Source organism: Physella acuta, unplaced genomic scaffold (genome assembly GCF_028476545.2).
Source record: "Physella acuta isolate Inbredline_101_S28 unplaced genomic scaffold, ASM2847654v3 ptg001337l, whole genome shotgun sequence".
Classification (NCBI taxonomy): Eukaryota; Metazoa; Mollusca; class Gastropoda; family Physidae; genus Physella; species Physella acuta.
This window is the reverse complement of record NW_026732852.1, coordinates 55,548-78,200: the sequence shown is the minus strand read 5'-3', so window position 1 is coordinate 78,200 and position 22,653 is coordinate 55,548. Positions and strand designations below refer to the sequence as shown.

General features: G+C 34.7%; 2 protein-coding genes across 2 annotated transcripts; one reads left to right on the top strand and one right to left on the bottom strand.

The window, feature by feature from the left end:
• Positions 1-1,373: 1,373 nt before the first annotated feature.
• Positions 1,374-15,892, bottom strand: LOC131958572 (sorting nexin-29). The gene is made up of 22 exons (XM_059323669.1): positions 15,719-15,892; positions 14,118-14,182; positions 13,840-13,892; positions 13,336-13,416; positions 13,109-13,185; positions 12,795-12,969; positions 12,353-12,423; positions 12,073-12,240; positions 11,669-11,806; positions 11,216-11,423; positions 10,711-10,890; positions 10,491-10,555; positions 10,322-10,385; positions 9,971-10,099; positions 9,754-9,836; positions 9,456-9,562; positions 8,749-8,865; positions 8,559-8,608; positions 8,236-8,323; positions 6,903-7,043; positions 6,422-6,561; positions 1,374-1,655 (listed from the first exon to the last, which is right to left on the bottom strand). The coding sequence occupies exons 1-22, from the start codon at positions 15,723-15,725 to the stop codon at positions 1,520-1,522; spliced, it is 2,343 nt and encodes a 780-aa protein (XP_059179652.1). The 5' UTR covers positions 15,726-15,892; the 3' UTR covers positions 1,374-1,519.
• A 10-nt stretch (positions 15,893-15,902) lies between these two features.
• LOC131958576 (large ribosomal subunit protein uL16) lies at positions 15,903-21,104 on the top strand. The gene is made up of 6 exons (XM_059323675.1): positions 15,903-15,976; positions 16,132-16,160; positions 20,128-20,186; positions 20,286-20,532; positions 20,619-20,781; positions 20,907-21,104. The coding sequence occupies exons 2-6, from the start codon at positions 16,138-16,140 to the stop codon at positions 21,063-21,065; spliced, it is 651 nt and encodes a 216-aa protein (XP_059179658.1). The 5' UTR covers positions 15,903-15,976; positions 16,132-16,137; the 3' UTR covers positions 21,066-21,104.
• The last annotated feature ends 1,549 nt before the right edge of the window (positions 21,105-22,653 follow it).

Here is a 22,653-nt window from a genome sequence, read left to right as displayed (position 1 = left end):
ATCTATTTCTTGGTACAGTAATCAGATATGAAGAATGGCTCAGTGATGTATTGTGATAATATACACAAATGTTTCTTCATCAGTACATTCTAAGAATAAACCTGACATCACTATTTTGGTTTGTTGTATTCAACAATTTTGTGCGGCCATGCTATGTTCAATATCCAGAGCTATTGGGTCTCCATCCAACACTGAACATCTAACCACTTGACCTGAGCTATTTACACAACTCTGACATTTACACATGATAGATTCTTAAAGAAAGAACTTTTTAGATACAAAGCTTGGTCACTGGGCTAACACACTGAACTGCTGGACACACCTTAATTAAACAAACCATTGGATGATATTAATTAGAAAATAATTACTTTTATTTTAACAGTGTGTTCTTTTGTTTACATAACACATCGTACAAAACACAAATGTAATCTACATTAAAATGTAAGAATATACAATGATTATCTAAGGAGGGGTTATAAAAAAAAGTCGTACCTTCAAAGCTAATGTACACATTTCACAGCCAAGTGATAAACTTTTGTTTTTATTGTACTTCATTAAGACATTGATCATTACTTACATTAGTTGTGGCTAGAGTAGCACAGTTTAACTTTAAGATTTTTTAAAATATCACACACATTGTATAATAAATTATATAACTGAGATTTTTTAAAATATCACACACATTGTATAATAAATTATATAACTGATATCATTCATGACATGAATAAACTAATATTTGGCTGTTATAAGCACACATTGTTTAATAAATGTCATTTCTGATAGAGTTTAAACATTATGGCACAAATAAAGAAGCTGAAGATCACTGAAAAATATTCACTTTAGAAAACATTCAAGGGAAATAACTTGTTCAAATTAAAGGTTTAATATTGTTTTTACAATGGTACATTAAAATATGTAATAATGTAATGTAATTCCAACTCATATCATGCCCGTACTCAAAAGCCATTTTTTGATTGTTTGTGCATGTGGTTTATTTGTTAACGAGCCGGTATTGTTTGGTCCCCAATATGTCACTGAAATGTTTTTATCCAGTGATGGGTGTAAGTATTAATTTTTTAGATTAAAAAAAAACAAAAAAACTTATCATGGTTAATGTTTAGAGTTTAGAGCTAAAATTTACAAAGCTACTTGTCTCAAAAAGCTAAGAGCAGTCAGCTGACTTTGTGATGGCACTTGCCCATTAAGATTATTAAAGATAAAAAAATTTGTCAGCATGTTCAATCCAATCAGTATAAAAAAATAAAGTGTATCAAAGAGTAGCACAGTTTTTTAAAAAATTCAACAAGGTAAGTGATTCAAAACATGGACACCATAACATTTTCACAACACAAACATGTTTGATGTTTTGTGCAGCTAAACAATTTAACTAACAGACCAAGTCTAGTTTATATAGCAACCACATAGCATTCATTATTTACTTAGTAAAAAGTTACGGATTTTCACAGCTTTCAACATAAAACTGTTGCAGTTTACATACTATACATAAGAAAGGTTTGATTTATAATCCTTGGTAATGCACATGACCACTTTCATCTGTTCTTACTGCAGGGCTTTCAGGGGCTGATATCGGCACTGTTGTTGTAGAGTTGCTTTTTCCTTTTTTTCCTTTCTTACCTTCATCTTCAACCTTGTCTCTAAAATTTCATAAAACAAACAAGCTATTGTTTAAGACTTGCATTAAAAAAGAAAAACTGCTTTTTATTTCTTAATGCATACAAGAAATTGTTTGAGACTTAAAGAAACTGCTTTAATCCTCCATCATTCTTAAAACTTAATGCAACATAAGTATATTTATATTTGTTAATCTTATTAATCAGTATGCATTTTTATTATACCCACAAATGTATATAGAACTTTTGAAAAAATGTAATAGTGGAATGGGACAGTTGGGTATGGTAAAGATATCTAACACCAATTTGACATTATTTGAGTAACTATCTTCAGTTTTTAAGACATTACAACTTGCTAGAAGTTCTAATCATTTACACTAAGTGTTATAACAGTAGAGCCTTATGTGGTGGCGTAGATGCAGGTGTAGGATAGACAGTGTACGTGACGGAGACGATCGACGAAGCACGGGTTAGAATTAGATTGTAATTACGGGCGACATCATTGTGGGGGGTAGGTGTAGCAGACACGTATCTAGTTAGCCTTGGTGACCGGAATGGGGGTAGTTTATTAGCAGGGTCTGACATTTTAATCAGGTACGACAGAACTGTGGCGACATGCAAATTAGGTTAGACCGGATGGGGAAGACAAAGAAGTGAGGACGATGAGGGTTAGGAGACAGTGGAATCTAGGCAGTCGAGGTTGAGACCATTGTAGTGAGAGGACGGATTCAAGTGTAGAGTTAGGGAACAGTGTAGGGACAATAGTGTAGGAAACCTTGAACAGTAGGTGTAGGCAACAAATATATATTGTGTGAAGCATCGGATGTATAATAAGTAAAATATTGTGAATCAAACTGATATTCGAGTTGTATTATTTACTGTACGGATATGAGAGTTCTCGTCCTCGTCACAGTAGTAAATATATGTTCGTGTATAAGAAGGAAAGTAATAAAGTAACAAGAATAGAGAAAGCAAGCAATTTCCCCCCACCACATATTGGTGGAGCACAGTGGTTCGTAATCCGTACAGAAGTGTTGTTTGAACTTTGATCTGACCAGAAGTGATGGTTGCAACATATTGTGTCTATCAGAAGTGCTACAAGTTATTGCAAGGAAGCAAAGATAAGTACCTTCCTCTAATTTTATTCAAATAACAGGGATTTTAGATCCTGTGCTGGATATTATACCAGTATTTTTGTTTATTGTTTTGTATTTGTCTATCAGTAATTAGCTTTTATAGGTTTGTTACTCTTAAATTGGCTGAGGCTTCCTAATTATAGGACACTTTGGGTGTAGGCCTGCTATTTAAGAGGTACATATTTATAGTTAGCTGTATCACGTAATGTTCGCATTATCGTGTCTATAGTCTATAGTGTAACTCATGTCTTCTATATAACCTGTCACGTGTTACTACTGTGGTAGGCTACATTTATTTTTACTTTCGTCCATTTATGTGTATCGTCCTGTTCAGTTAGAGTTATTTTGATATCTCTTTTTTTTCCACGCATCACCTATATTACATCACACTAAAACATGCCTCCATTTAATGAACTTCTAAATAAAACTAAGCCCGAGTTAGGCTTAGCATATACCATGACCGACTGGGCCCAACTATGCAAAGTAGGCAAGTCATTAGAAAAAAGCGGCGCTGAACTAGAAGCGTGGATGAATGAGAAGCATAAAGCTGATCAAGAAGATGCAGAGAGACTAGCAAAAATAGATGCAGACAAAGAAACTGAGAAAGCAAAAGTAGAGGCTGACAAAGCTATTCAATTGGCTAGAATAGAGAAGGATAAAGAAGAAGAACTACGTCAATATAAATTAAAGTTAGAGAATCGGTCACAGCAACCTAAACACCATGAGTCAACGCTACAACAAAAAGCAGAGCTACCTAGATCTACTTATGAATATTACTACGATTCAGATGACTCATACAGTGAATCAGAGAGCAAGCCTACTACAAAAATTGATACGCCACACTCAGTTAAAGAAGATACCACAACAGACCACAACATGCAGATGAACTATTTGCGACAAAAGAACTACTACAATGTTCGATGCTACTACTGTAATAGACCAGGTCATAAAAAGATAAATTGTAAAAAACTATATTATGATAGACTCCAGCGGAATATAGAGCAGAATAGACGTCAATACAAGAGACCAATTTATAGATCAGCATACATGACATCTTTTAGTGAAGCCAGCAACAGGAAAGACACATTTACAGCCAAGATTAATAACAGATTTTCACGAGCTATAAGAGACACAAGATGCTCTACAATAGCGGTTAGAAGCTGCTTTGTTAGACGACATCAATACACAGGCAGAACACAACATGTCCAGAGTTCACGAGGCATAACATATGTTTGGCCAACAGCTATAATCCAGATTAGCACGCCATCAGCAACAAGAACAGTAGAAGCTGTTGTGTTTAGATATGGTCCACACGATCTTATCATAGGCAACATCAGAGGTGTCAAACAATTTCAAGTTGAGAATGACATGAACCATACAACACAAGTAAGAAGCAAACAGGCCGACACACAAAGTTCTATCGAACCGGTAGACAGAACGATGTACGATCTACAGAAAAGAAGTAATAATTTGGTGTTAGACATGAACACAGTTATTGAAGAGTTGTCTAAAAAAATCACAGAAATCGGCTCAGTTGTTCTCAGTTTGAGAAAACAGAATGATCAACTTAATGACAGATTGCTCAGATTAGAGAAAAAAGTCAACAATGAAAATGAAGAATATGTCCTAAATAATTCAATTGGTGAGAGAGCTTACTACTATTCCTGGTCAGCACTTAATCAGATAATGTCAGAAGTACAAGAAACTACAGAGCCTAAAGAAATGACCTGCACACGAGTACAAGACAAACGACGGACCTGTTCAACCCTAACCTTAACCTAGCGCCCCATGTGCTTTACCCCATGACGGATAGAACTTGGACCACGCGCACCCCCTTACGAACGGTTTTGAACAACGTTTACACAAGGATTAACAAGTAAAGTAAATTCAAGTTATCAAACAGTATGATATAAGTCGTCGAAAATATCGGCGTGAAACGATGGGTCACTTTTGATGTTACAGAAAAAAGATGTTGTCATTACATAGTATAATGAGAGTTGCTCCATTATAACCATAAAGAGAAGAATGTCTTAAAGTTTCCATGAGAAGTTGAATATTTATGATTATGCACAGTCTACAGTCACAGGCAGAGAGCTGCTCCTGCACTACAGATATGTGACACGCAAAGCACACATGTCTTTTCTTTATTTGTATCTAATATAATTCTGTTGGAAGACCCATTATGTAGTTGATGATTATTATAATGTAGTTAGTATTATTGTTGATGATTATAATGTAGTTACCATTGTTGTTGTTATGTAGTGTGTCGTGGACAAATAACCAGCACATCAAAATTTGGTGGGATTATTTTTATAAGAGGAAGGTTATTTGTCTGACGGGCACAAACAACGCTAACGAGGCATATGTTTAAGACGACGTGTCAATTCATATTTTCTCAGAAACAACCATGAGAGACAGTCTGATGTGACGTATCCTTGCGCTGCCGCCCTCGCCAATGTCATCGTAAAACTAACTCGTCGACAACAAATACCAAGTCTCTAAATTTGCTACAGCAAACGACAACACATTTACAAGGACAAATACACATAACGTCATCAAGGACACTACAACATAAGCAGATCAGCCGAACAACACATCGACAGGAGCAGTTCCTCAGATCAACACATCTACAGGAGCAGGTCAGCAGATCAACACATCGACAGGAGCAGGTCAGCAGATCAACACATCGACTGGACAAGCAGAAACAGAACTTTGTGAAATATCTTTTAAGCCTGAGAATCCTTGCGCACGGTCGCGTTCAGTTTTTCGACCAGGCCGCAACGGTCAATTAAGTGTGTTTATCAGTGAAAAAAAAAAAAAAAAAAAAATTTATAGGGATCAATCAATCAAAGCTTAATGAAAACAACGGATGTTTAAGAACTGTGACATTACTTGATTGTTGAAATGTATTACTATGTGAATTACTATATTATGAGTGTATTGATATAATATGTACTTTATTCATCGTTGTATGTTACACAGTTATTGATACAAGTTACTAACTATAGAAAAAAAAGCTAATATAATTAGCTTTTTATTTGAAAGGGGGGAGGAATATGTGGTGGCGTAGATGCAGGTGTAGGATAGACAGTGTACGTGACGGAGACGATCGACGAAGCACGGGTTAGAATTAGATTGTAATTACGGGCGACATCATTGTGGGGGGTAGGTGTAGCAGACACGTATCTAGTTAGCCTTGGTGACCGGAATGGGGGTAGTTTATTAGCAGGGTCTGACATTTTAATCAGGTACGACAGAACTGTGGCGACATGCAAATTAGGTTAGACCGGATGGGGAAGACAAAGAAGTGAGGACGATGAGGGTTAGGAGACAGTGGAATCTAGGCAGTCGAGGTTGAGACCATTGTAGTGAGAGGACGGATTCAAGTGTAGAGTTAGGGAACAGTGTAGGGACAATAGTGTAGGAAACCTTGAACAGTAGGTGTAGGCAACAAATATATATTGTGTGAAGCATCGGATGTATAATAAGTAAAATATTGTGAATCAAACTGATATTCGAGTTGTATTATTTACTGTACGGATATGAGAGTTCTCGTCCTCGTCACAGTAGTAAATATATGTTCGTGTATAAGAAGGAAAGTAATAAAGTAACAAGAATAGAGAAAGCAAGCAATTTCCCCCCACCACACCTTACTTGAAAAATGGCAGATATGATATAAGCTTTTCCTTGGTGGCCATATTGGCAAGTTGGTCATTTTTTTCTGTCATTAAGTTGATTATGTTGCGTAAATAGGCCTGAAATAGTTGGCGCCTGCTTTCCACCAGTTTTGCTTCCTAAATAAATAAATATTTAGTCCATTTGTTTAATTCATTATCAATAAGTAAATACTTAAAACTATCTATTACAATATCTGTCTGACAAAAAGCGATTTGTATGCCATATTCACATAAATATCTTAAGTGAGTAAATTTTACATTAAATTGTGTGTTTTACTACTATGGTGATTAACTACAATAGTGTAGTTTAGAAAGGGAATAATAAAGAGTCTCTTTTAAAATATAGTGTATTTTATGTGTGTTTCTATAAAGGTAAAAAAAATGCAGAACAAAATTATAACATGTCATTCACACAACACCACAGCAAGCTGAAGCAACCTAAACTAAGATCCACCAACCTTTTTTCCAATTGCTTTTTTGGGTGGGAAGTCATATTTGCCTACAATGGGATAAACTTTCTTCAGTCTCATATGCAGATCTAGAAACTGGGAGTAGCGCCTGTAAACATTCCATTCCTCATCTCTGATACGAACATAAACCTTGGGAAAAAAACATTTGTCTATTTAACAGCAATCGGACAAACACTATGAAAGTAGGTGATCATTTTTATAACTATTAGTTTTTCCTGCTTATTTTGATGCTCTACATTAACTAGCACACCTGAGAAATCTATTATGATAAGTCTATTTTAATTTTTCTCACAACAAAATTAGATACTTTCTAGACTAGAGCACATTCTTATTTACTTTTTTTAACACGTTTTTATTAACTCAGCTTCGCGTGTGTTTGTTGTTAAAATTGACATCGAAAATTAGCCCACTTCTGATTGCTCTATAGATCTAAAATTTGGCATGCAGGCTACTTTCGCCTAACAATTTCAGATGCAATCATAAAAACTAGCAATTAGAGACCATAATTAGCTTAATTTAATTACGCCCTAAGGACCATAAAATTGAGGACATGATTTCTAAAGATACCGACAAGACTGGAGGCCTATTGACACAGTTACTTCGGCCCCAATCGATGTGAGCGCGCTGGCCGTGATCGTATAGTGGTTAGTACTTCGCGTTGTGGCCGCGACAACCCAGGTTCGAATCCTGGTCGCTCAAGATTTTTAGTCCGTGTATTTATAAACACTTAGTCAAGTCATACTTAATCAAGTCATTAGATAAAGTAGAAAATAAACTATATAAAAAACTTTTTTAAAAACCACGTTTTTCATGTGTAGCAACGGACTAAAAAGGAGAAAATAAAATACTTAAAAAAAACTTTTTAAAAAACCACGTTTTTCTTGTGGACTAAAAAGTAGAAAATAACTATTTACATACATTTGATGACAAAAAACGTGGGTACGTTCACCATCAAATTTCCCGACCCATCTGCCCGACCCACGTTTTTTGTCATCAAATGTATGTAAATAGTTATTTTCTACTTTTTAGTCCACAAGAAAAACGTGGTTTTTTAAAAAGTTTTTTTTAAGTATTTTATTACATATTGTTTTGGTGACCACCTTTTCTATTCCAAATTTCAATTTACATGAAATAAAGAAGTCAACAGTGTAAAGCAACTGTATAGTAATACAAGTACAGTGTATGATAATTCTGTAATCTTTAAAAAATTATACTAAGTTTATTAAGATTTTTCTTCCTTGGCATATAGGAAGAAAAAGAAGGGAGGGTAGAGTATAACAAGACTACCAGGTTTCTGCATGACTGTATGAAAAAGAGATACCTGATAAACGTGATGTGTGTTATTGGAAGTCCCTCTAAGAAAGGCTGAAGGTATCCATATGTTGATTAGAGTTCTCTGTAGGTTTAAGCTGTTGTGATAACGTTATATCCAATAAAACGTTAATTGAGTAGTTATCTATCATTATAAATGATATTTCAAATATATCCTTTAATTTAGTTTATTATGATAAATGATACATTGAATAAACTCCTTTAATTTAGTTATCTATCATGATAAATGAATAAATTGAATAAATCCTGAATTTAGTTATCTATGTGACTAAGTTAAACAGTGGAAATATAACTTTTTTTAAAAAAGTGTACCTTTCTATTTCATGTCCTGAGTCAACTGAAGGATGTCTGTCATATGGAAGCTAAGATGGAAGCAGAGAACAATTTACAACTTAAAACTAATTAGACATGAAAAACAAAAAACATTTGCTTAAAAAACACAAAGGGTTAGAGTCGGATTCAAATTAAAACCAGTACAAGGAATATTACAGTTAAGACTTACTGGTCCACGTAGAAGAATCAACTCCTCTCTAAGCTGCCTGAGCAGAGCTTCCTTGGCCACAATCTGACGATGAAGTTGTTCATTGAACTCCATCAGTTCTCCATGCATCTCAGCAACCTGCAAAAGGAAAACAAATTATTATGAATGTTTACTTTTCAATGTTGTAACAATAAAAGGTCCTAAGGAAAAATTATGATACTTTATAATAAAAGTTCCTAAGAAAAAATTAACATTATGATACCGTATAATAAAAGTTTTCCTAGGAAAAAATCTAATAATGATCTTAATGTCAAATTGTTTATGTTCTAATAAGGGATCATGCATAAATGTACAGCATCTTGGAGAGGGGGTAAGGTGGGTGTTCAAGGGATTTTAAAGTACAGAAAGTAAGTAGGTCTACTACAATGAATTACAGAGCAATTGTGGGTTTGTGAAAGTGGGGGACGGTGCATACATGTGTGACTTTAAGCTATGAATGGTACAGGGGGGAAATGGGGTGTTCAAGGAATTTTTAAGTAAAGAGAGTAAGTATAATAAATTAAAGAAAAATTGTTGGTTTGTGAAGGGGGGGGGGGGGGGTGTGTGAGTAAAAAATTGTAATCTGTGGATAGGAGGACCATGGGAGTACCAACCAGCTACAAATGTGTTATGTAACTTATTGGATGACCTCCAAAGAGGTGCTGAGTAAGCAAAAATAAACCACACACCTGAATGAGTTTTTTCTCATACTCAGCAGCCTCGTGACTGTAGTCTATCATGGGTTTGGGTGGTGGAATGCTGGGTTGTGGCTCTTCCAAATGGATTCCTAAAGAATCTTTTCAAATAAAAACATAGATAGTGCACATTTATTTGTAACAATGAGTTGGATTGTTTTCTGCAGTAATTTACCCTATTAAACCTGAAAGAAAATTATATCATAAACTTAAGTGTAAAATTGTGTTTTTCTCTTGTTCTTGTTTAAAAAGAAAGGACCCAAAAGTAAATTTAAAAAAAACATGTCTTCACCTTCCTTGCTGATTCCTTCAGTACGCAGCATTTGTACAGCACTGACATATTTCTTGAGCTGGTGTTTCAGTAGCTCATTTTCTCTAATGGTAGCCAAAAAAAAAGTAGTTTTTTATGCAAGAGGAAATTTAAAACAAAATAAAAGTAGCAATTCTATTAAAATGTCAACCTTAAAATCAGGTTACTAGAATTTAAATTTAACAAAAAAAAACCTCACTTTTGCAAAACCTGAATTTTTGTTTGTTCTTTTTCGTGCCTGCTTGCATGGTGCATTTTTAGCTCTTCAATTTCTGCTCTTAAAGTAGAGGAGGTTTCCATTTCATGCTGCAACATACCTTCTAGTTTCCTGTAAGTGGGAGTAAAATGTCTCTAATACACTACAGCACATACGGTTGAGAAATGTCTCTAATACACTAGAGCAAAATCAAATTAAAGGTTGAGTAATGTCTCTAATACTCCTCTCCTTGATGTGTTGCTGTCTCCACTTAACAAGTCCCCCACCCCATCTAATATGAGAAAACTAAATCAAGTCCACTGGGACCATGGTATACAACAGAATTAAACTCACTTCTTCTGTTCCTCAACTGAATCTTTGCGCAGCATCATGGCCACCACTGCCTGTTTAAGTTCATCTGTAACGTCATAATTTGTATCAGATATAAACAAATAACCCAGCCAGCAGACAAACTAATCATAATTAACTGGTTAATTAACACAAACAATCATTGTTTACATACCAGGGGTCATGGAGTCTTTAGAATCCTGACTTGGTTCCTTATTTCCTTCTACCAATTTTTTACTGCTGTAATAATAAGTTGAATTAACAAATAATTATGCTACCAATTTACATTTCATGCATAGTTAATACACATTTAACATCCATCGGAAAAGTATTTTAAATACAAAAGATACTTCCTGTATAATTAAAATGACTTTTATATCAATGAAACAACATACCTATTTGAAAGACTATTTTGAGCAAGTGTAAGAGCAAGAGATGCACTTTCTATATCTTTCTGTTTGGGGTAATCATGGGTGGCATAGGGGTCGGACAGCTGACTAGATAGATCCCTGCTGAGTGGTACCATCTCAGTATACATGACCATTCCATCTGCCCCCACTGGGCTCATGAATGAGCTGGAAAACAATTGTATGTAAAACATGGATGCAACTACACAAACAACTGGTTTCCGAATTAAATACCAACAATACATAAAAGGAATAATACATGTGGCTGAATTATGGTCATGCTGATATTTTGTTAATTGGTCTTGCTGATATTTTGTTAATTTAATAACTATCTCTTCAAGTGCTAGCAATGTAAATGACAAAAAACAATTTGCTAAATATTAGTTTTAAATAAACATAAATATCATTACACCAACAATGTTTTTCTCAAGAAATACCAACAGTTAAAAAATAAATATGTTTACAAAAGACCCAGTTAAAAATTAGAACTAACGATGAGTCATGGTCCAAGTCGCTATATGATCCAATGCTTGACTTTGACAACTGGTCTGAGTTGAGTGAGCGCAGTGAAGGGGAACTAACTTGACTAGAGACACGCACAAGAGCAGGTAGTGTTGGTTCTATCACAGTGTTGTCTCCTCCTGATTTAGTGGAGGGATCCTTGTCAGAGCTAAATACATTATCATCATGTATTTCATCACCTGCAAAGAAACATTTTTGGTAATAAATATACTTCAAAATTGATAATATCTGCGAGAGGCAGTTACAACACCTTAATTCTTCAAATACACAACTTAATTTAAGACAACTGATCAGTAAAAATATTTCTAGCAAAAATTGACTTCTAGGAATTTTTTTTAGAGAAACTATGGCTAACAGTTTGTCCCTTTTGGCAAGTTATTTTTTGACTGACAAAAATCTGGCCATCATGATTGATAAGACTTACTGATAATGATGTCTTTCCCTTTGCCTGTAGATTCACTGCTGCTCCCTGACCTTGTTATCACAGTGCCCACCATCTCATCCTCATCAAAACTGACCACATTCGGAATTTTCTTCTTTTTCTTCTTTTCTTTTTTCTTTGCTAAATCATTGTTATGTTAAACCATTTATTAAAACCTCCAACAGTATTGTAACTGAACTATGGTAATGCTGACATTTTTGTTAGTTACCACTTAATTAAAAACGTAAACAATTAGCAAGTGGTTACAGTAATATTCTAAGCTCTTTCAATACTGCCATTTTACTAAATCTCACCACAAGAATTAAAAGAATTAATGTATTAAATCAATAATGTAGTTATATGTTTTTCAATTCTCTTTTATATTAGTAGTAGGTGTAAACAATGACCTGATGCTGGGGAAACACTTTCTGATATCACCGGACTTGGCTCGTCCTCTTTATCTACAGCCTCCACAGATTCTATGGTGCTGTTAATTTGTCTAGAATTGGGCAGAGTGTAGCCTTTGTTGAGCTCTGGTCTATCTATTGTGATGGCGAACAGAATGGAACCTAACCCTGGAGGGATACAACAAAAGTTACATTTAAATACACCACATGACAATAGTGAAACCCTTATCTGCTTCAGTAAAATAAAAAGTCAGCATACAGGAAGTACTTTGATACTCACCAGCTGCCATATTGGGTAACATGCTACTTCTTTCTAAGTCTCTTAAAAAGGCCCAGTCTTCATAATGCTGCCTACGAAAAAAAATATCAATAACCAGTTTTAAAAATCAACTTATGTTCCAAAGTTTAGAAAAATAGTTAATTGTATTGTATAGTATTTAAAAAAAATTATTTTAAAAATAAATTTTAAAATAATTTTTTAAAAATACAATACTCATTTTGAGCCAATTGAATAAAGGGGAAATAATGCTTTATTCCCCAAAATATGCAAAGTGCTCACTACACTATTCCTTTACATGCAGAGGTCACAGAAACTGATGAATTTTACTTTATCTGTCCCACAGACCAGCAGATTCAAAATGGGTAACTTTACATTTTTTTCTCTTCCCCAGAAAAGAATTAACTAAGAAGCCTGCTACTATTATGAAAAAAACAGCACTTACGCCAACATTTCATCCCTTTCTATGAGCATGTGCATGTACCGCTCCAGAGAGTGCTCATTGAGTGATGCTCTCAGCCATGCTCTCCCTCTTCCTGTATCTGTGTTCACCAGCTTCAGTTTATTAAACCTTTGAAACTCATGTTTTGTTAAATGTTCTTTCGCATAATGCCAAAACACTGAAACAAACCATAGTAATAAGAGTACAAAGTCGTTTTTCAATAAGTAGAGTACAAAAATCATTGTCTGCAGTTTCTTTTATTAAAAAAACCACTCAATCAAGATGAAATGTATCAACAAAGTGAATGAATGACTTACCTGGCTCTACCTCAATCCGCTTAATGTCTGAGAACAGATCTGTGACTTTACTTAACCCAGCTCTCTCTGTCATTTGTCTGGAACATCAATGATTGTTATCACAAGGAGCTCCCTCTAAGTTACACAAGTCACATGTTATACACATTGTGATTATACAAGTTTTATGCTTCAGTTATATAAAACATAGGTTTTTTCCATAGTGAAATGCACAGATTAAAATACTTTACTTGAAAGCGGACAGAGCCTTGTTGTTCTTCTTCATGCCATGTTGCAGGGCTGTCTCCCACGCTGCACACAAGCATGAGATCCTAGGGACAATAATTGAGCACAGAACATTTCAATACAAGGGTGCTCAAATTTTTAATATGTATATTAGAACAGTACAAATTGGGCAGCATAGTTCACTGGTAGAACAGATAAATCACAAGTGTAATTAGTGCTGATGATACAATCCCATATAAATCGTTGTTCAAGAAACTGATGTACTGTATGTTATTTGCCATCTAAACTATCTAACAAAAAAAAAAGCTACGCTTAACTTTAATAAATTAACAAACTAGAACTAGTAAATAAAACTGTATGGATCTTGTATGTATCATAAAATTAAGGAGGTGTTTTAACTACCACAAAGCCTGAGCAATTTCCAGTAAAATGACAGTTTGTGACCAATAAATTAAAAAATATGTCATACTAATATAAAATGAACAAAATATGAATCAATAATATCCAACCTGCTATCTGAATCTGTTGCTAGTTCTGATCTGCCTCCAAACCTGACTTGACACTAAAATCATACAAACAAGTTAAGAAATTAAGATCTGTGTTCAAACTTTGGCTTGCTTAAGCTAGAGAAATTAATTTAAATACATAATTATAAAACAAAATTAAATGAAAATAATTGTTTGACATTATGCTAAAATTAAGACTATGAAAATAAAAAATAATTAACAAAGACATTACAGAATAGAAAAACAAAGAAGATTTGATCAAATAAAATGTGAAATCTTACTTGTTTCACTGCATCTAGCAACCTTGTTAAGATGGACTGCCGTTCATTCTGGTGAGGGTCATTGCCTAAACAGTTTAAATTAGTGCATTTAGTAATTTACTTCTAGATCTTCAACCTATTTAACAATTACATGTCAGACTCAGAAAGAAACAACAGCGTTTATCAGGCTTGGTATCATCTATGCTAATACACAATAAATGCAATTCTAAGTATCCAACAATGTTGTGGTCCATCTCTGCTTATGCCTAACAAAATGTCAACAACATAAAAAACAATTAAATAATTTAGTCAATTAGTACATTTCTCCAACAACTTTTAAATAAAAATCATTCTTTTCATTGAAGTAATAAATTTTGAAAAGATGGAGATGGATAGGCTGTATGTTGAGGAAACTGGCAACAAATATTACCAGATAAGGCATGCCATGACAAGGATCAAGAAAAACACTTAAAAACAATTAAAAAGACATGAAAATTATTGGGAAGAGTTAAAAAAAGAAATGGGGGGAAAGTAGCAAAACTCAAAATATGTACATGATCTATGCTCTACTGGGATTTATAAAAAATTAGAAGATTCTTTTCACAGATCAAAGCTAGCCTGGTATAAATATATTACACAGAGAACACATTTGTATTTGGTGTATGTGTTATACCAGTTTTTAAAAATGCCATGGCATTATAACTTGCTATTGTCAATGGCATGCTAACCCCAGTGGCATAGCCAGGATCGTCTCAAGGGGGGGTTCTAATTTTTACCCGGGGACAAATTTTCAATTTGCACCCCCCCTCAAACTTTCGATTTGCACCCCCCCCCCTCATACTTTTTCTATATACCGAGGAGGGGTCTATGGGGGGGGGGGGGGGATTATGACCCCCCCCCCTGCCTACGCCACTGGCTAACCCAATCACTTGCCCAAAACCAACCATAAATTTCAGACTATAACACTAAACCTGAGAATACAATCAATGTATTATTATTAAATATTAAATAAGTACTTTAGCAATAGTACACTACACACTTAACTAACTGTATTAACTGAATTATCATGAATAACTATTAACTAGAACTAGTCTAGATCTTAGTTAGATCTACTTACGATAGTACTAGTACACTAGTTATATTAGTTATTTAGATCTAGATTCTAGATCTAGTACTATTTTAATACTATATTTAGAAAAGTATATTTATTTAATAATATTTATTTTTTAGTACAGTACACTTGAGTAAAAAGTAAACTAACCATAAGTCTCGAGTTCGAATCCTGATTCAAGTCAGTAGACTGTCCCTGAGTACACCCAGCTCTGATGGGTACCTAACACTAGTAACTCACGTTAGGGGAAGTAAAGGCGGCTGGGCATAGTGCTGACCACACTATCTCTTCGTATGCCGAGGTCACAGAAACAAGTGAACTCTACTTGACTTGTCCCATAGACCGTCAGGTTTGAAAGGGAAACTTTACTTTTTTTTACTTTTACAGACACAGTTCACAGTACACTAAAGAGTCACTAAAGACTAAAACACTTGAGTGCACACGCACATCATCATAAAATTCTTATCATTACTCTGATCAAATTTCTGAAATTTTAAACTATTTTTCTTACCATTCATTTTCCTTTTGTTTACAACTTAAAAGCATTGTCTAAAGGTTACTCTGGATTTGTGTTCTACCAGAATGATTTCCTTGTTTACATGTCTGTAGTGTATTTTCTTTAGCAGACTGCATTCGCCCCCTTCTTTAATAATACCACCCCAAAAGCAGGTAGGCCTAAGATAACTCTTGCATTTCTTTGGTCACATGACTAGTCCTTCCGGTTAGGCTAACTTCTTCCTCTTTTTCTGGGTCGGGAAAACAACAACCCGTAAGTTTGCTGTCTGCGTAAATAAATCGGTTTTAATCCTTGTCTTAGTGATTTAGTGTTTATAAAATTTAAATGTCAACTTGTAATATAAGCTTGTAGAAACTTATTTTCAAGAGTAGACGTTAATATATGTCTTTTGGGATATTTTATTTCAGATAACAATGGGTCGCCGACCAGCTCGATGGTAAGTAAGCACGAAGAACGTGTTAAAATGTAAATAAGTCAATAATTACAGCGTGAACTAAAACGAAACGAACTCAGTTCTATAGATTATAGTGTTTTTGTTTTAAGCGTCACGTAGAGGTCTTATTTATTACGAAATAGCTAGTTTTGTTGTTCGCGTCTTTTAGTACTTAAAATATGCGTTCAATAACCAAGGCTCCAACATCAGGGGCGAAACCAAATTTTGCTTAGATCTAGAATGTTATTTAGCTCCCTAAGCCTGGATTTCTCATACCAGTGTCTGATAATGGCACAGTAATAAAATCAATGAAAAAGGTTGGTAATTTGTAGTAGGCTTGTCGGTATCGGCCGAGATCGCGGTAAAAACATGACCCGAAATCTCCCATTACTTTCTGATACCGGGCGCACGAGATTTAGTTTTGCATACTAATAAGTTTTTAATTTATGGTTATTAATTAAGTTTAAAAGGTCATTTCCTAATGTTAAATGAAAAGTAGAATGGTTTTCCAGTTGTTTTGATGGCTTAGCGATCTGATTGCATGCTGTCTCTGCTTTGGTCTTACCGCGGTATAAAGGTTAACTTCAAATGCTTTAAAAGCGCGATTTTTGAAAAGTTTCCATTTAGATAATGAAAGTTTCCAAAGCATATACATCCCATTTTTATAGAAATGATATTTATTTTTGGATATTTTGACTTTGACATTAGTAAATACTCATTTGAAAGTAGTCACCGTAAGTAGGTCACGTTGCCCCCATTGACTCCAATGTTATATTTCTTCATCCCGATCGCTTTTAGTTTTGATACACTAACAACAGTATTCTTATGTAATGTACAAACAAATCTCCTACTTGTTGTTTTAAACATATTTTAATATAGATCTACCTGTCTTTTATTTTTTCAACTCTAGTTCTAGTTTTGCTTGAAGTAAAATTTTGCTGAGTCAGACATAGGTTACCTGTCTGTTGCTAGAATACACTACACTAGCTATGTGCTAACTGTAATTTTAAGTATTCAAGTTCTACTTACCCTTACTTAGTTATATTTATATGCTGAAAATCAGAATTCATACACAATACACACATAAAAACATTGATCAGATAACTTCAGTTCACTTTTAACAAAATGGCTTAAAGATAGACTCTACTTCACCTGCCCAAAATAATACGGCAATTATATGCACATTACAGTGTTCAAGTCATTTACTTTAGATTGCTAACTATGTAGTTCTTTCATTCACTGTATTTATATAAAGCATTGCTTTAGAAACTTTTTCATATTTGCGCAGCACAGTTTTATAACAAAGTGTCTTAAAGATGGACTCTACTTCACCTGCCCAAAATAATGGGGCAGTTATATGCAGTTATATGCACATTTCAGTGTTCAAGTCATTTACTTTAGATTGCTAACTTTGTAGTTCTTTCATTCACTGTAAAACATTGCTTTAGAAACATTTTCATATTTGCGCAGCACAGTTTTTTTGGGGTTATGGAAGGAAGCCAACACAAAAATATACTTCTGTATTATTTTTATTTATTTCAACAGCATATACAAGTTCTATATATCATTCTAGCTCAACTCTGCAAATATGAACAAAATACAACTGCAAGTAAAATAACTATGCTCAATTTATTCAGGTATACCATGACTTGTCACAATTGGCCAATGCAAAAGCAAGGGCATTCCACCCCTCACAAAAAAATTCGCTAAAAAAAATCTATTTGAGCTAGACAGAAAATCTTTTTTGTTTTGTTTTCATATAGTTGAGCTCTACAAGAATATGTAATTTTTATTTTTATATGATGATTAGTGTTTTTTTACCAAAATCCCTATAATTGTAGGCTTGCTGTTGTCAACAATTGGGTCTACTCTAGATTAGTCCTAACCCAATTTTCTAACCATAAAATAGGCTTTTTGATGAGAATTACAGAATGATTTTTTTTATTAAAAAGGTAATCTATCGTTTTGGGTACGTAAAATCGCCCGCGGCTATTAATGTACGAAAACGTTACCTCATTGTCAAGGCTTTAATAGAAGTATATTGTCATGTGTTTGTGTCAAATATTATAGATAAATGAATAATAAACCTAAATCAATGGCTAAATATATCGATATAGGCCAGAAATTAACTTTAAACAGCAGTGTCTGAGAGCAAGATTTGCTATATAAACAGCAGCCATTTGTAAAATAGAGTGACTTCCCCCTGAATCTCCCGCTAAAAGCTTATAAAAATAAAACTTAAACAAGATGGCTGCTATAGTAAATGAGCATGGTTGCATCTGTTGGAAACATCGCTAGTCTTCATTTATTACGGGAAAGTTTTAATTCAATTGTTTAAAAACAGGTACATAAATGAAACAAGGAAACATTTTTGTATTTTAAAAAACATAAATCCTCCTCAAAATGTGAAATAATTATTAAAATTTAAGGAGTCACCTGGTGTTCACATTACAAGTCGCGGGCGATTTTACGTACCCAAAACGATAGATTACCATTAAAAATGTATCAATAATAGCTAGAACACTAGTAAACTAAGCTAATTTAGCATATTTTAACTTTCTGTGTAAAGTCATTATTACTGAAAAAAAATTCCAAAGTCAGGTCAGTCTGTGGCAACCTCCAATGAACTTGACAGAAGGAAAAAAAACTTGACCCGTGACCTTCATTAAAACAGAATTTGCTTTTGTTTTTTTTTTAATTTTCAGTATACATGTGCTTAATCTTACCCAATAAGTGATAAAAATTTGAAAATTAATTTTAATTACTGGTGTAAAGTGACATAAACAGCTTAATAAACACGTGTTTTCTTGAGGGGGTGTGGCCCGGGTGTGGCACATCCTGACATCGCATTGTTTGTAACTTTATATTTCTGTGTTTTATGACTATATTTGTTCACAATCAGCATGCTATGCTTTTAATTTTGATAAAGGGTAAGTATACCAAGTTACAAAACCTGAAATCTAACTAATAATTCATACTTTCAGTTTAAAAAATAATGAAAACGATCATCAATGAAGAAAGCGATCATCAATGAAGAAAGCGTAAACATTCTATTTTTAGGTGTGACATAAAAAAACAGTCATAAATCTAGCCAAATGATTGGATTCTTGCGCAGCACACATTTTCCCGCGCCTCGTTTTCACTAAGCAAGATTATAATAAAATGGCATTATTGGGGGGTGATCGTTTTCCCACGCACATATCTCATTAACACGCCAAATTATTACCAGTTAATGGTAATGTGTGTAAAATTAATACTTTAAAGTTTACATCTGACATAAGCTGGTTTGCATCTGGAAGCGATATGTAAGAGTTATTTGATATAAAAGACAAGAATTCATAGAGCTACTTTCACTAAGGCGCCGCTTGCGAGACAAACAAAGGAATTAGGCCAAAAGTAGATCCGACAATTCTTAAATAACAGACTTAAATAGAAACGGATAGTTCCGATTTCTTAAATTAACGATGGCTTCGTAATCATTAGTTTTATCGCTCTACCCATTAGTGAAAGCGAAACTGGTCGCCATTTTTGGTAAGCGCATGAGCCGTGAGATGGCTTCAAAACAACAAACCCGGAAGCTGCGAATTCGAACGGCCTACATAAAACCAGACATAACAATTACAATAATTTCAGTATCCAGCTTAAATTGTTCTTGATTCTACGTAGCTTGGTAAGGTCTTATTTGGTGGACACTGTTAGTGTTAAAGACTTAATGTCTACGTATCAGTTTTTTGCATTGCAATTCAGCAAACCGATCAAATTCTTTAGGAAAGACAGTGTCACATTTTATGTTCAATCAATCTTAGGTTAGGTAATGAAGTGGCATGAAAATTTCATCAACCAATACTATGATCAATTCATGATATATTGTATTTGGGTGGATCCAATTGTGATTTCTTGACTGCCTGTATTGTCATTAATTTGTTTAAATGTGTAGGTTAAAAATTAATTCAAAGTCTTTCTTTTTCAGCTACCGTTACTGTAAAAATAAACCTTATCCAAAATCTCGTTTCTGTCGTGGTGTTCCTGGTAAGTAAACCATTTTGTTTGGCACATAGAATCTACTTAGTTGACAGCCTCCTTTGATTTGTGGAAACAGCTGTAGTTCATTATAAACTTTTTTTTCAGATCCCAAGATTAGGATTTTTGATTTGGGCCGCAAGAAGGCTAGAGTAGATGAGTTTCCACTGTGTGTCCACATGATCTCAGATGAATATGAACAGCTCTCATCTGAAGCTTTGGAAGCTGGACGCATCTGCGCTAACAAATATTTGGTTAAAAACTGTGGCAAAGATGCTTTCCATCTGCGTGTGAGGTTGCACCCCTTTCACATCAACCGAATCAATAAGATGTTGTCGTGCGCTGGGGCTGATAGGTAAGTGCTGAAGCTTTGTGTTATTTTGATTTAGATAGTCCTATTTTGGTTACAGCTGTTATAAGTTGTTTTCTATCAATATTCAGGCTCCAGACTGGTATGAGAGGAGCTTTTGGCAAACCTCAAGGTACAGTGGCTAGAGTAAACATTGGACAGCCTATTATGTCAGTGCGTGCACGTGAGGCTGATGAAACTAAAGTAATTGAAGCTCTTCGTCGTGCCAAATTCAAATACCCAGGCAGACAAAAGGTGGGTTTGTGATATAGGTTAATGGTTGTTTGCCTTGTGTACAATATCCTTGCTGGTTTTATGGGGGTTTTTTTTACTTTTGATTAACCTTGGTTTGATTATATTTTTTAAACTTTTTTTTACAGATTGTTGTTTCCAAGAAGTGGGGTTTCACAAAGTGGCCACGTACTGATTATGAACGTATGCGAGCTGAGGGTAAACTAGTCCCTGATGGCGTTGGTGTCCAGTACAAGCCAAACCATGGTCCACTTATTGATTGGAAGGACAGACAGACCGCTAGTTGAATAATTTAATTTCTGACTAAATAAACACTTGTTAGTGTATGCAAGTGTTGGGTTTTTGTTTGTGGTGTAACATTTTTTTTAAGTTTGTTGTTCCTGTGGTCCATTTTGTTAAACATATAACTTGCACTTCATTCAGACCTGTTTTTTTCTAATATTAGATTAAAGGTGTCACTTGATTACTACTTGCCCCACCTTTTAGCCAGGTTTTTGTGAAGATTTGGCTATCACGCTAGTAATTATCAATCATGGTCAACTAATTACAATGCGGCTGCACCACCAGCCCCACGTTAAATATTTTTTTTTAAAAATACCTTTTTGGCCTTGAAGTGTAGGTGAACTCATAGAGGAATAGTGTAATGAACTACAAGGTACAGTGTTCTGCCTTTAATTTTAATGTTTGTATTTTAAAATACAATTGATACTGGGAGGGACTCTTGGTCAACACTATGCCCAGCCACCAACGAGCTGGGTAGACTCAAGGATGTTATACAGCAGGAGTCTCCAAACTACTGCCAGAATATGGAGGCCCGAGATAATTTTACCTACGGAAAAAATTATGGAAATAATGTCTTTCTGCAAGATCAGCCTCTTCTTAGATGTTTTTACCGAATTAAAACAGTAGTTCGTTATGCTTTACAAACTTCCACTGCAGCGCAAAACATGATTGCTAAAAGTTTGATGGAGGTGGCTGAGGAACTTAACCCAGAATAGTCAAGGCAATTTGAAAAAGTAGCTTTGGTTGCAAATACATTTGCCTGCTGCGTTGCAGCCATTTGTGACTCAACAAATAGCGAAAAATGCTAACAAGTTTTTCAATTGCAATGGATGAGTTGCTAGACAGATGTTCCACCTCTCAACTGCTTGTGTGGATGAAGACGTGTACATAACACTAGAGCTGGCTTCCCTATATAACATGTATGGCACAGTTACCGGAGACGATATATTCAATTGACATTTTTTTTACTGATGTAACATGGGCTGGACTAAAGGTTGGTCCATAAATGACGTCACACTCACAGGGGGGAGGGAGTCCGTAATTTTGTGACGGTGTGAGGGGAGGTTCAGATGGTGCGAGGTCACACTTATGCATGTTAGAAAACGAATTTCGCGTTTTAGAAAACTGTTTTAATAAATTGCAATAGGAATTGACTAAAATACCCTATTTTGAGTCCAGCCAAGATTTTGGAAAACATCGATGTTTTAAGAAAATTTCAACTGCAATTTTGAGGGGGGGGGGGGGTTGTAGGCTGAGGCGTGAAGCAGATGTGTAATGAGAAAAACATTCTAATTCTACAACCAACGGTCCTGCACTGTATTATTAACCAGCAAGCTTTGTCTGCTAAATATGTGGATACAAGCAGTGTACTGAATCCTGTGGTGAAGCTGGTGAATTTAATAAGATCATGTGGGCTCTATCAATATCATAGATAGTTCAGTGACATGTTGAGAGATCCAGTCACATCAATGATGTCATCATCACAAGATTGACCATATTATTACACAGCAGTAAGATGGCAGTTGTGGGACAGAGTATTTAAGTAACTAAAGGAAACAGGTGACTTCCTGGAAAAGTAAAGGCAAGCCACAG